This window comes from Podarcis bocagei (genome assembly GCF_964188305.1).
Source record: "Podarcis bocagei genome assembly, chromosome: 8".
Taxonomy (NCBI): Eukaryota; Metazoa; Chordata; class Lepidosauria; order Squamata; family Lacertidae; genus Podarcis; species Podarcis bocagei.
This window is the reverse complement of record NC_138133.1, coordinates 91,798,898-91,819,462: the sequence shown is the minus strand read 5'-3', so window position 1 is coordinate 91,819,462 and position 20,565 is coordinate 91,798,898. Positions and strand designations below refer to the sequence as shown.

The window sequence follows — 20,565 nt, the reverse complement described above, 5'->3', positions numbered from 1 at the left end:
GCTCCCCAAAGGCCATGCCAGAGCAACTAAGCTGACTCCAGACAGTAGGAGAACCAAGAGGGGGACCCAAGGAGCATTCACTCACCGAGTTGGTTCCCAGGACTTGCAGCCTCGGCTCTCCGGACTCCAGAAGCTTGGCCACCATGTGAAGGAAGCTCTCCACAAACGGCTTGATGCTTTGAGAATGGCAAGCCATGAGCAGCTGGTCTAGGGCTTCCATGGCAATGAAGACATACCTGCATGCAGAAAGGTGAGCACAAACTGTTAGGATATTTCCGTTCCACCTTAAAAGGGAGCAGGATGTTTGTGTCACAGCCTGCGTATTTCCTGTTTTCACAGGATGTTTCTGTTGTGTCGTTGCTTTCGTTTTTCTCTCTCTGCTGGAGACACTGACGCAGGCAGTCATGTCTTTATTTGTTCTGATCAACACTGAATAAAACTTGTAAATAATGCTCTCCTGAGTGCGACTTTTGCTGTGCATTATCTGCTGATAGAGTGTGCATGAGCTCCGGAATGTGGCAAGATATTTTCTAGAAACTCATGTCGCTAATTGCTGATACTGCGTGCCTACGGGAGATCGATGGATCGTCCGGCAGATGGCTTGGGGCCATGATGGACTTTGTCTCCCTGGCAGTATCCCAACACAAACATCACACAGCCTCCTTGGTTGGGGGGTTTGCCACAGGAAAGGAGGCCAGTACTGGTGGGGGGGGCGGGGGGGGAATGAGAGGCAATATTTGAAGTGGGTGTCAGCAGAAATCTTACCCACAGCGGTGTCTGACAACATCTCTGCTCAGCCTCTCTGCTAAATAGGCACCGATCCGATCAAGCTTCTCAGGAGCAGAGACGGCATAGAAGGTCAGTTTCTCCATATCTCCTTTGACAAGGCCATCCTGCACAGGTGAGAGAGAGTTCAAGGAAACAACTTTAAAGATAAATTTAAGTGGTTTGTATTGTACAAGCTGATATTTACTACAGTTGATTTTATGAGACTTACGAGGCTAGTCTCAGCAAAGCATACACTTTAAACTATCGCATTTTTCGCTCTATAAGACGCACTTTTTCCCTCTTAAAAAGTAAGGGGAAATGTGTGTGTGTCTTATGGAGCGAATGCAGGCTGTGCAGCTATCTCAGAAGCCAGAATAGCAAGAGGGATCGCTGTGCAGCGGTCCCTCTTGTTGTTCTGGCTTCTGGCTTAGCCGCGCAAAGCCTCTTCAGGGCAGGGGGAGCCTTCATCCTACTGCCCTGAAGAGGCTTCGCACAGCTATCCCAGAAGCCAGAACAGCTGTGCAGCGATCCCTCTTGCTGTTCTGGCTTCTGGGATTCAGAACCTTTTTTTTTCTTGTTTTCCTCCTCCAAAAACTAGGTGCGTCTTATGGTCTGGTGCGTCTTATAGAGCGAAAAATATGGTATATTGTGTGAAACTCATACGACGTGTGCAGCTATATCCATACCCACAACTAGTGCTATCTTACTTAGCATCACAACCTGGGTGATTTCACAATGCTGAAGTGGCCAGCTGGCCAACCTTACCAAGATAACATCTTTAAACAAAAGCTAAAAATAAAAAAATTGCCTGAACACGAAAACCTCAAAACTCCCTACAACCCCTCCCCCCACCCCACCCCAAATTAAAACATGGACTGCAAGGGCTCGCTTACTTTTGGATCTTCGGGGAATATGTTATCTACCAGGCGCTTGTAACGGGGGCGCAAGGCCGCACAGCAGCAGCAGACTCCTGCAAAAAACAAGAACCGCAATGAGAACCAAACTCTGTGAAGGTGGAGCCCCTTTTTTTCAGAATGGACTCTCCACTCACAATGACACCCACACCCACAATTCACAGGTTCAGGTACATGCGCACTTTTGTGAGAAAGTGTCCCACAGGTGTAGGTAGGTTCAAGAATTTAAACAATGGTTTTAATAGTGGGGAAAGCAGCAACCGGATGCACAAGCTAAATGAAGGGCAGCAGTGAAAACTGGCTCCTCTCCAGAGTCATCCTAGATCAGGCATAGGCAAACTCGGCCCTCCAGATGTTTTGAGACTACAATTCCCATCATCCCTGACCACTGGCCCTGTTAGTTAGGGATGATGGGAGTTGTAGTCCCAAAACATCTGGAGGGCTGAGTTTGCCTATGCCTGTTTTCAGATCATGACCACTGGGGGGGTGGGGGAGCTATGCAGCTTTAAGTCAGTTTTAGATCACAAGATACAGCTTGGCATACAATGGACTTTTAAAATGCTTATAGATGTGGTGACTTTTAAGCCCACACATATGTACGTGTTTCAATTATCAAGTTTTTGCTGTAAAAAAAGCAGTCTGCGTGTGTGTGCACGCGCGCGCGGCACCCCCCCCCCCATACAGAAGTTAATAGCTCGTGCACAGAATTTTTAAAATTTATTTTTATTAAATTTGCGTTCTGCCCTTCCTCTGTAGATGGGTGGTTCACAGCATAAAAGTACAAGATAAAAACACAAAATCAAAGCACAGCAAGGAGATCTGAAGCACACACGAAATTTGGGGATATCCTTTGAAATCAAAGGAGTGGTTTCACATGCTCCCAAAACCACACTCAGTTTGGAAAGATGGGTAGAAAGTGTATCCAATTCACCAGCAGAAAAAATGCAAGGTATTCATTTCCTCTTTTTATATGAATATGCGAGGGAAAGATCTGCACAAAGAAAAAGCAGCTGAATTGAATTTAAGGCTGCAGCACCTGGGAGTAAGCTCTACTAAACTCTACAGGTCTGCCATCATTAATTGTGTTAATATAGCCACATCCCTCCTTTCTCCCAAGTTGGAATCCATCTGCGTAAAGCCTGATCAGGACTCATCTGTAAAGGGGACTTTCCCTGGCAAGCTACATTCAAAGCCTGGAGCCAGAGCCAGACTCTAGTCTGTGATCCCTTGATCTGATTGTAGAGATTCTTGAATATATGGGTGGACTTGCATGAACGCCAAAGATACACGCTTAGTCCCAAGGTAACAGCATTTTAATATCTAACTTCTTCGTTCTTTGAACTGATCACCAATGGCACAGTGGTAAATTCTGAAGGGCAGGAGCTTATCACGGAAGTGGCCACAGCCACATTCCAAAAGAGAGTCCCAAAACATAGCAGCTACATTGACCTGCAGCAGCAGCATCTAGTAGAGGTACCCAGCGTGGTGCCTTCCTGATGGTGGCGGACTACAGTTCCCATCATCCCCAGCCAACACTAGTTATCTCCCACTTGGACTACTGCAATGCTCTCTATGTGGGGCTACCTTTAAAGGTGACCTGGAAACTGCAATTAATCCAGAATGCGGCAGCTAGACTGGGGACTGGGAGTGGCTGCCGGGACCACATTACACCGGTCCTGAGAGATCTGCATTGGCTCCCAGGACGTTTCCGAGCACAATTCAAAGTGTTGGTGCTGACCTTTAAAGCCCTAAATGGCCTCGGTCCAGTATATCTGAAGGAGCGTCTCCACCCCCATGGACAATGAGATCCAGCACCGAGGGCCTTCTGGCAGTTCCCTCCCTGCGAGAAGTGAGGTTACAGGGAACCAGACAGAGGGCCTTCTCAGTAGTGGCGCCCGCCCTGTGGAACGCCCTCCCTTCAGATGTGAAGGAAATAAGCAGCTATCTTATCTTTAAAAGACATATGAAGGCAGCCCTGTTTAGGGACGTTTTCAATATTTAATGCTGTGTTGTTTTTAACACTCGATTGGAAGCCGCCCAGGGTGGCTGGGAAAACTCAGCCAGATGGGCGGGGTATAAATAAATTATTATTTATTTATTTATTTATTTATTTGTTTATTTATTTATTTATTATTACGGTGAGAGATGATAGGAGCTGTAGTCCAAGAACATGTGGAGGGACACTCTGTTTGTTGTCCTTGCAGAATACCAATTCATTAGGATCAGTACGGCTGCAACCCAAGGCAGAGTTTCTTGAGAAGAGGCTGCACTGAGCTCAGTCATGCTCACTTCTGACTGCAGAGGTTCAGCTTGCAAAATCCATCAAAGAAGCTCAAGGTCTGTTTGATTTGGCAGGGAGGCAGGCCAGGGCCTTCTCTGTGGCAGACCCTAAGTTATGGAGCACTCGGTTCCTGCACACTAGCAGACTATGTAAATTATGTTGAATATTGCTTTCGGAAATGGGAAAGAGTGGGGTATACCCGAACAAACTAGAGACGTAGCTGTTTCCATGGGTCTAGCACAAGGGTGGGGAACCCATTTTCCATCTGAGGGCCACATTCCTTTTTGGGCAACCTTTTGGGGGCCACATGCCCTTGATGGACGGGGCTGGAGACAAAAGCGGGCACAGCAGTGCATGTAAGTTTCACTTCCATTCTGCAGGCAAGTTTCTACTATGCTCCCTCACCCACCCCTCTCCATCCTGGCAAGAGAGGGGCATTGTGGGAGTTCAAGGACACAAACCAGCCCAGAAAAAGCACTGGGGAGCATTCCAAGGGCCAGTCAGAAAGGTTAGGAGGGCCACCTCTGGACTGAGGTTCCCTGATCTAGAACACCCCGCTCAAGAATTCAGAAATGTTAATTTTGAAGTGCACATTTGTCCTTTCCTGTATGCAGTTGCCTTCCCTCTCCCCCTCTGCAAACTCCTTCCTTCGGTCTAATATGGGGCAAGCAACATTAGCTTCCAACTGGTCAAATTTCCAAGATTTCAGCACACGGTTACACTCTATCAAACCAAGAAAACCACTATGCTACCATGCAAGGAGGCAGCAACGCCAACGTTAAGTGTATACAGTTATGGTACATGCCAGCAACTGGTCCACACAGTAAGAACAGACTTATATACCTGGAGAATATGTGTCTGGGGAGACATATGTAGGGAAACAAGGAAAAAGCAGCTTGAAATTTTATCTGCAGTAAAATCAACAGCACAGTTTACTCCACGGTGGAACAAGAGGCTCATGTTAACATCTCTTTTCACACTGCCCCCCCCTTTCAACTTAGAAATAATCCGTGGGTTTGGTCAAATACTGAACTGCATGCATTGAGGATATTAAGAAGAGAAAGAGGACAGTTTAAGTATACAGATGTTTTTCAAACTTTCAAAAGAAAGCAATGCTCCTTCTCAGCCAAATAACGGAACAGGGGTGAGGGAGGGAAGGGGAAGAGAAGGCGCTCTGAAGAATTCACCTACCAAGGCACACGCATGGGCCTGGTTCCCATTCAGGATTGTAGTCATAGGACTTATCTTGCTCAGCCACAGGAACTGCCACATATGTCTTCATCCTGTACCCTCCTGGCAGTTCTGCAGTTCCACCTTTCTTTAGCTGCCCCTCTACACCTTCCCGGCTCTCTCCTGCCCGGGCTCGGCAATGTCAAATTCAGGTACAGGCAGCACACACTTATCTAGCTAGCCCTGCACGTGACAGAAGCGCCAAGGGACCCTGCACATGAGAACGCCGCGTATCCAATTGCACCGACAATGCCAAGCTCTGGAAATGAAAGAGAGCGCCTGGCCCCACACGGCCGGGGTCAGTGCACCTGACATGCATGTAACTAAGCCTGGCCACCTTGTAATGAGACGCACAAAAGGAGAAAGGACATTTCTCCATTGTCCTAATAAGAAGCTTAGCCTATTATTTACAGCCGAATAAGCGTAGGGTTAAAGGAGAAAGGAAACAAACTCTCTCAAAATACTACCCATAAAAAACTGCATTAACATTTGCAGAAATAAAGCTAATACAGTTCTGTGCAGAAATATATGTACACACTGTAACCCAGCCACCCACATTGGTACAGAGGGCTGGCTGTTTAATGCTGCTAGCAGGACAAGCGTCAAATAGCGCTCCGGGCCAGACAGCAGCCTGCTGCTGCAGCAGCTTCTGTGCGTTAACCTTTCAGATACCTGCAATTGCTCTCTTGAGGAACGTAAGATTAAGGGATGGCATGATAGAAACCTTCAGGTATCTGAAGGGAGCAGAGTTGCTCTCTGTTGCTCCAGAGAACAAGCCGAGTACCAATGAATAAAAACTATGGGGAAGCTGAACATTAGGAGAGACTTTTAAATGCTAAGACCTATATAGCAGAAGAAGAATGGACCATATGGGGCAGTGTGAGGCTCTTAAGATTCATGGAATTGTAGAGTTCGAATGGACCCAAGGGTCTAGTCCAACCCCCTTTGCTGGCAGTATTTAAACAGAAGCTGGGCAGCCATGGGTCATTCTGCATTCTGCATTGCAGACCTAGCTTTGAGCAGGGAGTTGGACTAGACAAACCCCCAGGTCTCTTCCAAAACAATGACTCTATGAAAAGTTGTAACAACTGAGTAGCCTTGCAGAATAGCACAGCCAGTAAAAAACATGGCTAAAATATACTGGCATTTGGGGATGTTTTTGAACTGCGGGCCTCAGACACCCACCAAGAATCATGAGTTGGGGCCACAGCATCTTAAAAAGCAGAGACATCACCTTGCCAACAAAGGTCCGTATAGTAAATGCTATGGTTTTCCCAGTAGTGATTATGGAAGTGAGAGCTGGACCATAAAGAAGGCCGAAGAATGGATGCTTTTGAATTATGGTGCTGGAGGAGACTCTGGAGAGTCCCATGGACTGCAAGAAGATCCAACCTCTCCATTCTGAAGGAAATCAGCCCTGAGTGCTCACGGGAAGGACAGATCCTGAAGCTGAGGCTCCAAGACTTTGGCCACCTCATGAGAAGACTCATGACAGCTTCCGGCTCATGTGGCCAGCATGACTAAGCCGCTTCTGGCAAACCAGAGCAGCGCACGGAAACGCCGTTTACCTTTCCGCCGGATTCGAACCGCCGACCTTCTGATCGGCAAGCCCTAGGCTCTGTGGTTTAACCCACAGCGCCACCCGTGTCCCTGTGAGAACAGGATTCTGGTTTCAATGGGCCACTGGCCTGATCCAGCAATCTCTTCTGATGTTATTGCCAGCATCAAGCATAGGACTGGCTAAATGGCTTTCTGCAGGGATCAGCTCCATGGTCAAGATCCCCACAGGGAAACTGTTCCTGATCTGGCTGCATCTCCGCCCAACCTGCAGCTGATGTTACTTACATGTGCCATCAGGTGTAAGGCCAGCAGGTGTGGTTTAGGGGAAGTGACCTTGTGGGCTAAACTGGCCCCCACGCCAAGTCAGATTTGGCCTTTGGGCTGGAGGTTCCTGACCTGTGACACAACGCAGAGTTAATCTAAAGAATGAACAGGATACCGTCATGGCCTCTCACTTAAAGGTAAAGGTAAAGGGACCCCTGACCATTAGGTCCAGTCGTGACCGACTCTGGGGTTGCGGTGCTCATCTCGCTTTATTGGCCGAGGGAGCCGGCCTACAGCTTCTGGGTCATGTGGCCAGCATGACTAAGCCACTTCTGGCGAACCAGAGCAGCGCACAGAAACACTGTTTACCTTCCCGCAGGAGTGGTACCTATTTATCTACTTGCACTTTGATGTGCTTTCGAACTGCTAGGTGGGCAGGAGCTGGGACCGAGCAATGGGAGCTCTTAGGGGCATCCAAAAGAGGATTAGACAGATTCCCAGAGGGTAAGTTTACCTACGAGATCGCCTTGCTCCACATCTGCCCACTTAGCCGCTTGAAATGGTGGAGGAACTGGCACATTTACAGCTGCCACATGATATCTGAACGGCATTTGTAAGGATGTCCTCTTTTAGTGAGGCAGCATCTATGGAACCCCCTGCGTCTTGACTCCAGGCCTTCATGATGGTCTTTCTGGCACCTGCTAAAAATATTTTTGTCGAGACAAGGCTTCCCAGATGCTTAGAAAGCTGGTGCCAGTTTTAATCTGTCCCCGGCCTACTGTTGCCCTAACTTTCTGAAAGTTTCACATTATGGTGTTTTCATGGTGCTGGAGGAGACTCTTGAGAGTCCCATGGACTGCATGAAGATCAGACCTATCCATTCTGAAGGAAATCAGTCCTGAGTGCTCACTGGAAGGACAGATCCTGAAGCTGAGGCTCCAATACTTTGACCACATCATGAGAAGAAAAGACTCCCTGGAAAAGACCCTGATGTTGGGAAAGATGGAGGGCGCAAGGAGAAGGGGACAACAGAGGACGAGATGGTGGGACAGTGTTCTCGAAGCTACCAGCATGAGCTTGACCAAACTACGGAGGGCAGTGGAAGACAGGAGTGCCTGGCGTGCTCATGGGGTCACGAAGAGTCGGACACGACTAAACAACAACAACAACAACAACCTTTCTCCTCCTCTGGTTCCATCATGATTATTACTACAACCTATTGTAGTAGAGACCAGTAATGTACTGCCTTGTTGCATTCACAGGCTTTCAATACTCCTGAACCAAGAGACCTAGACTGAATGCTCATCTTACACTTTTTTTTTTTAAATGGACTACTGCAATGTACTACACATGGGGCTGACCTTGAAGATGGTTCAGAGGCTGCAATAAGTGCAAAATGCTGATACACTGAACTCTGCACTGTCTGCCTATTGACCACCAGAACCAATTCAAGGTATTGGTTTCAGGATACTAAATCCTATATGACCTCGGTACTTAAAGGAGGTTCTCCCTTACTGTTCCCCAGCCTAGGTTTTGAGATCTGCTGGGAAGGCTCTGCTCAGTGTCACCAATGGCCAAGGTTTACCGGGAGGTGGTGCCGAGCAGGGCCTTCTCAGTTAAGGCCCCTTCTTATGGAACGAAGCTGTGATCAGATTCTCTCCCTTATTGGCGACATCGCCTAAAACCACATTTAGTTTTGCTAGCATTTGGTGCCTAATTGTACAGTGTATTAAGAGAGGGTACTTTATAACCGATGCTGTCTTCAGTGTTTGAATTGTTTAATTATTATTTTTTATATACACACACACACACAGAGACACATACGTGTGTGTGTGAGAGAGAGAGAGAGAGAGAGAGAGAGAGAGAGTGAGAGAGAGAAAATGGTTTTGAATGGTTTAAATTGCTGTTAGCCCCCCTGGCTCCATTTGGAGGAAGGCAAGAGTATGAACATAAGCAGCAAATAAATAACTAAATCTATTTGAAGATCATTTTTGATACAATTTTAGTGAAAGCAAAGAGCTCACCACATCCATGCAAGCAACCTCCAAATGCTATTAGCCTTAAGCTTGACATTCACTTTAGGAGCCCGCCAACGCTCCAGAAGTACAGAACATTTCTTCTGTAATGTTGCATCTGCTGTATAGCCAATGTCATGTTGCTGTTTGTTATGTTGAAAGAGCTCCTTCTCTTCCTAGCCTGAGTGATGCTGATCAACTGCTGCACTCAATAAAAGGAATACATTGTTCACACTTGAAAAGCGTACTTTAAAAGGATCTCTCTCTCTCTCTTTCTAATCCATTGTCAAAGACAGCCAAGACACAATGCCAGCTACAGAAGGAAAGGTTGTGGTACTCATGTGCACACACAAAAGCATGAAAAAATATTGAAATCAAAGGCCATTGTATTTCACTAGTTCTGCAAGAAGGATCAAGGCTTCTCACACACAAAGCATCTTAGAAATATCTGAATAGAAAAGTATTGATGTTTCTAAGTCACTGAACTAGGTGTTTTTAAAAAGGGGCACCACACTTGAAAATGAACGGTCTGTCTTTTAAAGAGAGGTAACCCTTTTTCCCCCTAGACCAGAGCTTCTGAATAACTTAGAAATTTTAAAATGTTTTTTTTTTAAACAGGGATAAATACTGATTTATTATTATTATTATTATTATTACTATTTTTAAAGGGAGATATACCCAGGCATACGAGAAAATAAAGAAGCACAAGAATACAAATAGCTGAGCTACTTGTCCATCTTGGCCAGTAATTACTACAAGGGATTTCCCATTTCTGTGCATGTTTTAATTATAGCAGCCACATCTAAAGACTGCATGACTGTGAACCTCAGTACTAACTGCACACCAGTTATTTCCTTCATCAAGCTTTCATTTCAACTGTGTGAATATTCATTTCTTGACCTCTCTATTATGAATGTCTTGATAAAAAAAAAGAGTTAGCCAGATTTTACCGGTAAGTGTCCATTTTATTTTCTGCTAAGTATTTAAAATAGCAGTTTTTGCTCTGTACTGGAGGGAGTTCCACTTTGACTGCTACATTTGCCTAGCAGCTTAAGACTCAAGCCCTCTAGCTGCTAGGAGTATTCACAAGAGCAGATAATACATTTCTGGATGGCAATGAGCACGCCTGCTACAACGTCTGAAGCCAGAGCTCCACGTTCAAAGATGCCTCACACTTGCCACATTTTGTTTCTGCTTTTCTTTTTCAGAAGAGATTTCCTCCGAAGGACCAAATCTCAAGTTCTCAGTGCAAACGCCTTACATTTCCAACAGGTTGCCATACTTACTGCCAGGCATTGTTGATGGGAAGCTTGGCTTCTATTCTCCACCACGTGATAAACTGCAAGAGAAAAAAGAAAGTTGTCACGTCAGAGCCATTGACTTGGTGCAGCTGATGCTGTTAACAGGCTTACAACTAACTCCCGCTGAACAGTGAAGAGAGAAGAAGATCCCATTGAAGACATGGAGCTAAGCGCTAAGCACCCAGAGACAACCCATCCAGCCCCTAGTCCTGTCCACAAGCAGTGCCGGATTTACGTATAAGCTAAACAAGCTATAGCTTAGGGCCCCACTCTCTTGGGGCCCCCCCAAAAAATTCACTATTAATATACTTCTTCTTAATTGTATTTCAGTTCCACAATTGCTTTGATAAAATACATCAATCAGAATTCACATTCAGAAACAAGGCAGATCTTTCAAAGCAGCATGAAGACATAAAATGAAGGCCAAAACAAAACACATTAGCAGGAGCTAAAAACCTGGGAAAATATAAAAGTCTTTGCCCAGCTCCAGAAAGACATCAGAGTAGGCACTGGAGAAATCCTCTATTGGGTGAGAATTTCAAAATTCGGGTGTCACTGCTAAAAATGCCCTTTTCCCAGACAACTAACCACTGCCTCCAGGTGATGGGGAACCTGGAGAAGAGGCCCTCTCTGATCATCCAGGAGTTAATATTTAGATATTACACTGATGCCCCTTTCTGTCTCGGAGGAGCTCAGAGCAGCTCCCCCTGGGCTGCCAGGCTGTCTTTCCACTCAGGCTGTTCACAGGGCCAAATCTGCTTAGCTTCTAAATGAAGCTGTGCCATGTGCCTCCAGACCTTTCGAAAGGCGGAGTCCGATACACAATTACATGAGAGCAACTCCCACTGGATTTAATAGCATTCTCTCCCCAAGTAAACATGCCCAAGATCACAGGGCAGGCGGCAGAAGTCTTAAACAGGCTCCACTCTATTAGAAAAGAGAAACTGCTTTAGGGTATCACCGTCCAACTCCTAGATATAAGGCCAAATAATGTTAGTTATGGGATGCAGATGGCGCTGTGGTCTAAACCACGGAGCCTAGGGCTTGCCGATCAGAAGTTTGGCAGTTTGAATCCCCATCCAGGTCAGCGGTTCGAATCCCCGTGACGGGGTGAGCTCCCGTTGCTCGGTCCCTGCTCCTGCCCACCTAGCAGTTCGAAAGCACGTCAAAGTGCAAGTAAATAGGTACCGCTGTGGCGGGAAGGTAAATGGCATTTCCGTGCGCTGCTCTGGTTCGCCAGAAGTGGCTTAGTCATGCTGGCCACATGACCCGGAAGCTGTACGCCAGCTCCCTCAGCCAATAAAGCGAGATGAGCGCCGCAACCCCAGAGTTGTCCGCGACTGGACCTAATGGTCAGGGGGGAAAGATTGAGGGCACAAGGAGAAGGGGACGGCAGAGGATGAGATGTTTGGACGGTGTTCTCAAGGCTACCAGCATGAGTTTGACCAAGCTGCGGGAGGCGGTGGAGGACAGGAGTGCCGGCGTGCTCTGGTCCATGGGGTCAGGAAGAGTCAGACACGACTAAACAACAACCACCTTTACCTTTTTAATGTTAGTTATTAAGCTTAACGCTATTAAATTTGGTTATTAATACATTTCAGTGTAGGGTTTGGAGCAACTGCATACGTGCCAGAGTTCAGTGGTGCAAACCTTTCTAAATCTTGCCTTGGGGAAGCTTTCAAGTAGAGAAATGGGATGCACTTCAACTGGATAATTCCCTTCTCTGCACAAGTCCCAATGAAATGGAAAAAAGCTGAGCAAGGGCATGACCACAGTTTTTCTGAAGCTCCTGAGAGCCGCAGGGGAGTTTGCGCAGAACTCCGAGGTGAATTATGCCTTAGTTTTCTACACAGGAACTATATTTTCTGCATCCCTCACAATCAACATGCATCCCCTCTGACATTCCTTTCTTAATGTGATCTTGTACAGAGCTCATGAAGGCAGGGGATGGACGGACTGAGAGATACCCACCTGCATTTTCCATCTGTCAGAGCAGCAATATTTTAAAGAAATGTTTTAACTCTGCCTTTATGATTGGGGCAATCAGCAACAGCACATGGTCATGCTAGCTAGCTAATTTATGTACGTTCATGCCTTTTTTGCCCTTTGAGACAAAGCCAAAAAGATAAATGCCTCTTTGCACAACTGTGGGAAGAAGGCACGTGTACAGAAGAAGCAAAGGAACACAAGAGAGGAAGCGACACTATGTCTGTGGGTGGTGTCAATTATGTAACAGCTTCCCTGGCTTTTGTGGGTACACTTCTGCTGTCTTGCCTATGAGCAGCATGGCTTTAATTAATGCCTCTGACTTCGTGATCGGCCATACCATAATCAAAATTCAATCTTAATGACTGTCAGACCTCAAAGGCCAAAAAAAGAAGAAGAAGCCATGAACATACATAAAATGAGCTAGCTAGCTTGACCATGTGCTGTTGCTGATTGCCCCAAACATAAAGGCAGAGTTCAAACATTTCTTTTAAAATATTGCTGCTCTGACAGAGGTTAAAAACAATGGAAAATGCAGGTGGGTATCTCTCAGGCCACATCTTGCCTTGCACAAAAATAAGTGGGATGGAGCAATGTGGAAATGGAACAGACTATGAAGGACAGACTCCCTGGAAAAGTTCCTGATGTTGGGAAAGATGGAGGGCACAGGGAGAAGGGGACGACAGAGGACGAGATGGTGGGACAGTGCTCTCGAAGCTACCAGCATGAGTTTGACCAAACTGCGGGAGGCAGTGGAAGACAGGAGGGCCTGGTGTGCTCTGGTCCAGGGGGTCACGAAGAGGCGGACACGACTAAACGACTAAACAACAACAACATGAAGGACAGATGATGCGCTAAGGCGCATTAAACAAAAACTGCCTTACAACAAGTTCTATTACTAGTAGCGAAATAACATTATCAAATGCATGTCCACTTTTTCCAAGGATTTGACAGGGCAGCGTACACTGGATTGTAGAATTTTGTCCTCACAACAACCCTGCTAAGTAAGTTAGACTGAGACATAAAGAAACCGGATGGGTTTCATGGTGTTTCATCTACTGCTGGCCTTTCAAATATTTATTTTGCAGGCAAAACGAAACGAAAACGTGTGAGGAGGACATGCAACCACGTGGATAGCACGCAGAAGATTTAAATATTCACGCAACAGCTAATAACTTGAGCTGTTAATTTCTGGGAGTTTCTGCTTGAGAACCCTGGAACTGATACTCAGATGGACTGACTTAGATTAGGGATTTTATGGCTGAGCAGCATCTAGGCCACAGGGCACCTTGTACTAGAGCACGTTACAAGCAGTTGTTCTGATGATCTAAAATCCAGTCAAATGCTCCACTACCTGGGGCTCATGTTTCCCACCACATGGGTGCGATGCAGCAGACTCCCTCGTCAGGTACAGTGGTACCTCGGGTTATATACGCTTCAGGTTACAGACGCTTCAGGTTACAGACTCTGCTAACCCAGAAATATACCTCGGGTTAAGAACTTTGCTTCAGGATGAGAACAGAAATTGTGCTCCGGCAGTAAGGCAGCAGCGGGAGGCCCCATTAGCTAAAGTGGTGCTTCAGGTTAAGAACAGTTTCAGGTTAAGAACAGACCTCCGGAAAGAATTAAGTACTTAACCCGAGGTACCACTGTACTCATGTTCTGGAGCATTTAAACTACATCTGCATTTAAGCTACATCTGCTCTCCTTTAGTCTACAAATGTTTCTTACAGAGCAGCTAAATACGAAGTTTTGGAACCAAAAGGTTGGAATCTGCAGCAACTGTGAGGATTCTGCTGCTCTGGTGACCCCAAAATATGTTTATTTTTTACTGCAGAGTGACAGACAAGAACTAACTGAATGAAACAGTCAGAAGGGAAGCAATCAGTTCATATCCCTTAACGCACGGATGCATCATACGGTACCCAGGAAAGCTTGTCGCCAGTTCCCCTTCTTCACTCAAAGGCAGTATCTAAATTGCACGGACTAATGGACAGTTGGAGTTGGGACTCTGGAGGCCAGGATTCATCCCAGTGCCACCGTAACCTTACATAACAAGCTTACAAAACTGTCTTAACAGCAAGGGGGGGGGTGGAATATGGTTTTAAAATTGTCTAAAGACTTCTACGTATTCATTATTACAGAGGTGCAATCTGCTATCTACCCAGACAGATAGTTGACTGGAAGACTACACTTCCCACTCTACTTGCTACAAGACAAAACTATATTATTTTAGGAAAGGCCATGCCATCTGCATCACCTCATATGTAGAATACAGAGCAATCTGTGTGTCTTAACCTATATAGCAGCCATGCGTTTAACTGGCTTTCCATCCAATTGTGGTTTTCTTTTTGCCTTATCTGACTTTTAATCACAACCTTCACTGAATTAAAAAAATGAGTTTTTGTTTAAATGCCCCAATTTAAACAGTGCACCAATGCCATCTTTTCAGGGGGGGAAATCCTCAAAATACATTTTCTTTTCAAGACATCATGTGAATAGAGAAAAGGGAGAAAAAGAACGGCAATCTTTAAAATATTCATTGTGGGAGCTGTAAAAGTTAAAATTAATGACAGCTTGTAATAATAATATAGTTGGGGGGGGGGGGAAATACCTTACTTTAATGTTTCTTCATCAAAGCTGAGTTTGGATCTTTGCATCCTTTTCAGTAACAGAGGTTTCCAACACTATGCTCAAAAAAAGAATGGTTTATTCTTTGTTCCATAACCACATGTTCTTTTCTTTGTGGAAAAAAGTTCTGAAATGCCCAGCTAGAAATTCCCAACGATATTTTCCTAGAACTGTTTAAGGTAGATTTTTTAAAAAAATCCTTCCTGCCTTGCACAATTTTTTCTCGAGGCAAAAACCGCGTCCTGCAATGACCTTCCCACTACACCATCAGAGAAACTGTCACTCCGTGCCATCATTTTATCTCACAAAATCCTAGAATCACCACCAGCCAACGCTACGAAGTACCCGCACTGTCACCCAAAGCTGTGCCAAAGTCCTGACAATCACCCCAAGGAGAACAAAGCAGCCCCTGTCCCTCCACGCCTTGTCACTGATACAAAGAGAGAGAGAGAGACCCACCTTGGCAGGACACACAGCATCTTAGTGCGCCATTTCTCAGAGAGGAAGGACGGCACAGAATTATGCAGCCAAGGGCACAGCCCTAGAGCCAGCCTCATTCGCAACACGGAAGAACTGTCATTTGCCTCTGCTGTGATTACAGTGCCAACAAACCCCGGAGCGTTTTTCCAGTTTAGAAGGTTGAAAAAACCACGACAATTTAGAACTATTTTAACCTCCAAAGAGCTACCTGTGCTCAGGGCAGAACATTTCAAATGATTCTAGGAATGAAGATCACATTTTGAGGGATCTGGGCAACCAAATGTTTTAGAAAAGTGTATCACTGATAACTTCATTAGCGGAAAACTTAATGCAGAAAGCTATTTGTACACTTTGGCAGGCTTGTACAAACACGCAGCGACAGCACTTGCCTGACGATGCACCAGAGATGAGGGGTCCCTTGGGGTCACTTCAATTGTAGCAGTCTCCAGAGAAAAACCCTGAGCAACATCATGCGCTGTTAAACTCCACCAGGATACACTGATACTGGCAGCTGCATTTTTTAAAAAAGCTGAGAGCGTATTGTGGATTATAGGCAATAAATACCTGTTCCTTAGGACCTAAAGAAACCGTCTTGGCTGAGAAGAGTTCTATAGTGAAGCAACAATAGGAAATTGTTCCATAAGGCTGAATAAAGGTAGTTACCTCTCAGCTGTCTCTCACCAACAATCCAAGTACGTTAGCTAAAGAGAGGTAAGGGGATGCGCTTTTACTCAGCTATTCAGCAGCCTTGGCAATATGGCCACAAATATTCATAATCTGATAACTTTGATAGTCTTTACTTGGACTTCATTATTTTAACACTGGCTTCCTAGAGTACTTCTGCTATGGGGCAACTATATAAATGAGGCAGGTAAATAAATAAGGGGAAAGCAAAATGTCACTTAGAGAAGGATCTGCAAGGTTTTCCTCGAAGCCTGAATTTGTTTTATTCTGGGTTGTTTGATTTGATGATTTAATGGGCTGTAAACCATGTTGAGATTTTTTCTATAAAGTATAAAGCTATATAGAAATGAAGATGAATTGTACTCATTCTGCATGCCTATTCTAGAGTTTTGCTTTTCTTCTTTTAATTTTCGTTTGCAGTTACAATTGTTCTCTCAGTTAAAAAAATGTAGTATAAACGCCAACAACTGGGAAACACTGAGTTGCGAGCGCTCCAGTTGGAGAACAGCCTTTACCAAAGGTGTCACAGGCTTTGAAGACACTCGAACTCAGGACACAAGGGAGAAACGTGCTGAGAGGAAGGCACGCTTGGCAAATCCACACCGTGATCAACTCCTGCCCGGAAACCAATGTCCCCACTGTAGAAGGACGTGTGGATCTAGAATTGGCCTCCACAGTCACTTACAGACTCATTGTTAAAACCGTGTTTATGGAAGACAATCTTACTTGGCTACGAGGGATGGCCAAAAAGGAAGAGATACATTATAAAAAGAAATGAAAAAACTTTACAAAAAAGTCTGCAAAGTTACTAGTGAGCTGGGAGATTATCAGAGGAGGGATGGAGAGCCCAGCCTCCCCTCTACCAGCCGTACTCTGAGTGTAGAGGTTGGGGCTTCTGTCTGAAGGCACCCCTTTAGGCTTCCATATGGGGCGCAGAGGATGGAAGAAGAAGCCCTTTGCCCCTCCACTCACTCACCAGTGCCTAAAGACAAGGTCTGAATCAATTCAATGCAGAGCACAGAAGAGGTTACTGTGCCATCTGTGAAATGGGCGCCATCTCATACACAGATATGCAAGAACTCGAAGCTAGCTGAGCTAGCCAAAGTCACGAAGTTCTTGTGAGGCTGGCAAATCTTAAGGAAGAGCAGGGGTGGGAGACTGGCCGAGATGTGATTGATTGATTGATTGATTGATTGATTGATTGAGTGAATGAATCTTTCTTTGCATCAGCCATAGCAATAAAACAACAATACGATATACAAAGAATAGAAATAAAAAGTCAATTATAAAAAGCACATTTTAGGGTTTTGAATCAAGATCCAAAGTGAGTGCCTGTCCAAACCTGGGCCCCATATCATAGCTGTGCTAGGGGTTCAGCGTGGAAGACTTCCAGGACTGATGGTGTATGTTTACCACCTTTTGTGCGGAAAAAGCTTGTCAGAATTTTGGCGCTTTGGGACGCTTTTTCTTTTGCACATTTGCTCCCCATGACCCCATAGACTGGAAAATAAGGCCAGGATATTTGAAAACTTTGACCTGCTCAATTAGTTGGTTGTACATGCGCCATGCAGGGACCCTATAGTTTCTTGAGAAAACCATGACTTTGGTTTTCTTGTAATTCACGGCCAGCTGTTCTCTCTGGCAATATCCTGAAAAGCCAGATGTGATTTTTGCCCCGCCTTACTAAGGCCACTGCCTACAACCAAGGGCGTTCTGCCATGCTGGGTTTTGCTCACCAGGTTCCCTTAGCAATACCAAGACACCCCTTCGGTGTAGACACAGAAGCCTATGTTTTTGGAAAGCAGCGAGGTGTTTTTAAGCATAAATTGGATGGTCATCTGCCAGGGATGTTTTGCCTGCACTGCAGGGGGTTGGGCTAGATGGCCCTCAGGGGGCCCTTTCCTTCCACCTCTGCCATTCTAACAGCAGAGGAGGGGGGCAGCCCCAGGCTCTTGAGTTGCCACAAGAGAGCAGGAAGTGGGGGGCAAGAAGAAGTTGGAGCATTCCTTCTTTGCGCACACTTCCCTCTGTAGAGACCCTGGGGGGACAAGGGGTGCCCCAACTTCGCCACCTGGGAGTTTTTAACCGTTAGGTGGCGAGGGAGCTTTTAAAACCGAAACAAAGCAAGCAGATGCTGGCAGAATCACGGAATCGTGGAGTCGGAAGGGACCCCGTGGGGTCATCCATCCCAACCCCCTGCAATGCAGGAATCTCTCTCTTTTTTCTTTTTCTTTTTTGCAAAACAATTTACATCGAATATAGAGCAAAAAAAACCCAAACCTAAACAGACCATAAACTAACAACATTACACATTTAGCATAAAACACACTGTAACTTTCACCTCATTGAACTTACAGTGGTGCCTCACAAGATGAAAAGAATCCGTTCTGTGATTCTCTTCGTCTAGCGGTTTTTTCGTCTTGCGAAGCAAGCCCATTGAAGGATTAGCGGATTAGCGCTATTAGCGGCTTTTAGCGGCTTTTAGCGGCTTATCTGCTGATCGGATCAGCTGATAAGCGCCTTAGCGGCTTAGAAAAAAGGGGGGAAAGGAAAAAAAACCAGCAGGAACTCACTCGTCTTGCGAAGCAAGACCATAGGAAATTTGTTTTGCGAGGCACCTCCAAAACGGAAAACTCTTTCGTCTAGCGAGTTTTCAGTCTTGCGAGGCATTCGTCTTGCGGGGCACCACTGTATTACATCTTATTGTTCTATACGCACTTCATTATTATTTTCCCATTACTTATCAGGAAAATTTTGACTTTTGTAATTTCCTTATATTTCAAGATTCAATCAAAATTTGTCAGGAGCTTTGTATTATCACAGTACAGTGGTATCTCCAGTTGCGGACAGGATCCATTCCGGGGGTCCGATCGGATCCCAAGGTTGCCACAACCTGAGGACCGCTTCTGCGCATGCATGCACGGTGAAACCTCGTAAAATACTTCCAGGTTTGCCGCGCATGCATCCCAAAGTTTACGTAACTAGAGGGTTACGTAAACGGAGGTTCGACTGTACTTTTGAAGATATTCTTTGAATATTGTCCTATCTTTACTGGTTTCCTGATTTGAGTCTCCTCTTATTCTCTCAGTCAGTTTTGCAATTTCTAAATATTCTAGCATCTTCGCAGGAATCTCAATGAAAGCATCCAGGACAGATGGCTTAGAAACCGCCAAGAAACGCTTCCTGGAAAGAAACAGGAACCCCATTTTGGGAGGTGGGAGGCAATGGTTCTACTGGCGAGCAGGTTTACACTCCAACTTGGTGGAGGGGAGAGAAAGGCGGATAGGGGGAAGGAGGAAGGGGGGCTCAGATACAAAAACTCAACACTCCCCCCCCCATCAGAAAAACTTTCACAGAGAAGAAAAAGAAGATTGGCAAAGCAAATTAATGAACTATAATAATAATATTATAATAAAATTTTATTTATATCCCGCCCTCCCCAGCCAAAGCCAGGCTCAGAGCAGCTAACAGTAAAAGTAACACAATTAACATAAAATCACAATCTATTAATCAAAATGCATTCTAAAATCAATTCATTCTAAAATCAATTCAGAATCAAATTAATAGCAACTATATGCAGGACATATTAGATCATTGGAAACCCAAGAAAGAAAAAGGACATTGATTCTTTTTTTAAAAGGGGGGAGATACTTAGTGCACACTTTGCAAGCCTTGTGTGCAGGCTTTTACATGAAACTTCTAAAGGTCTCTTGTAACGACATGAACAAGGCTTTAAAATTGGACTGCTAAGAATATAAGATTTGACGGACGTGCATGAATAAGTATAAAACAATGGAACCAGGAGGGGGAGTGGAGAGAAGTCAATGAAGGCGAATGATTTAAATTTTTGATTGTGATCTTCTTTTTTGTTTGTTTGTTTTTTTGTTATTATAAAATTAATAAATTGGATCTAAAAAAATTGGAAGTCGCCCAGAGTGGGCGGGGTATAAATAATAAATTTATTATTAAAATAAAAAAATTCCTTCCAGTAGCACCTTAAAGACCAACTAAGTTAGTTCTTGGTATGAGCTTTCGTGTGCATGCACACTTCTACGAAATTTATTATTATTATTATTATTATTATTATTATTATTATTATTATTATTATTATTATTATTATTATTGAAAAAGAAGAACTCTCACACATACCCTTAAAAAGCGAGGAAGCGCGCATGTTCCCCGCCCCCACCCCCCCTCCCGATCAAGGCCTCTCACAGGATACAATAAGGGAACTGAGGAGGGAGGAGGAGGGCTAGGAAGGGAACCCCAAGGGACATCTAGTCCACCCCTGGTTTGTGTGTGTGTGTGAACACGGGCAGAGAAGCGTGTCCCGGGGGGGGCTGCCTGCCTTTGGACTTTGAGCTCCATGGGGCGCCCCCCCCTCAACCCCAAAGCGAATTGGGGGGGGGAGGAGTATCTTTTTGGGGGGGAGGGAAAGACCCCAGACCCCG

At 45.2% G+C, this 20,565-nt stretch overlaps 1 protein-coding gene across 4 annotated transcripts in view; it reads right to left on the bottom strand.

Moving 5' to 3' along the window:
• Positions 1-20,565, bottom strand: part of LOC308592758 (protein EFR3 homolog A) — a 57,521-nt gene that overhangs the window by 36,755 nt on the left and 201 nt on the right. The window contains exons 2-6 of one of the 4 annotated variants that reach the window (XM_081204500.1): positions 10,319-10,371; positions 4,807-4,821; positions 1,662-1,738; positions 766-893; positions 86-236 (exon numbers count right to left, since the gene is read on the bottom strand). In XM_081204500.1, coding sequence (XP_081060626.1) covers positions 86-236; positions 766-893; positions 1,662-1,738; positions 4,807-4,821; positions 10,319-10,328 — 381 coding nt within the window. In that variant the 5' untranslated portion in view covers positions 10,329-10,371. Of the gene's footprint in view, positions 1-85; positions 237-765; positions 894-1,661; positions 1,739-4,806; positions 4,822-9,041; positions 9,235-10,318; positions 10,372-15,994; positions 16,015-20,565 lie in introns of those variants that run through there. The other 3 variants (XM_081204502.1, XM_081204499.1, XM_081204501.1) reach the window with 3 other exon arrangements.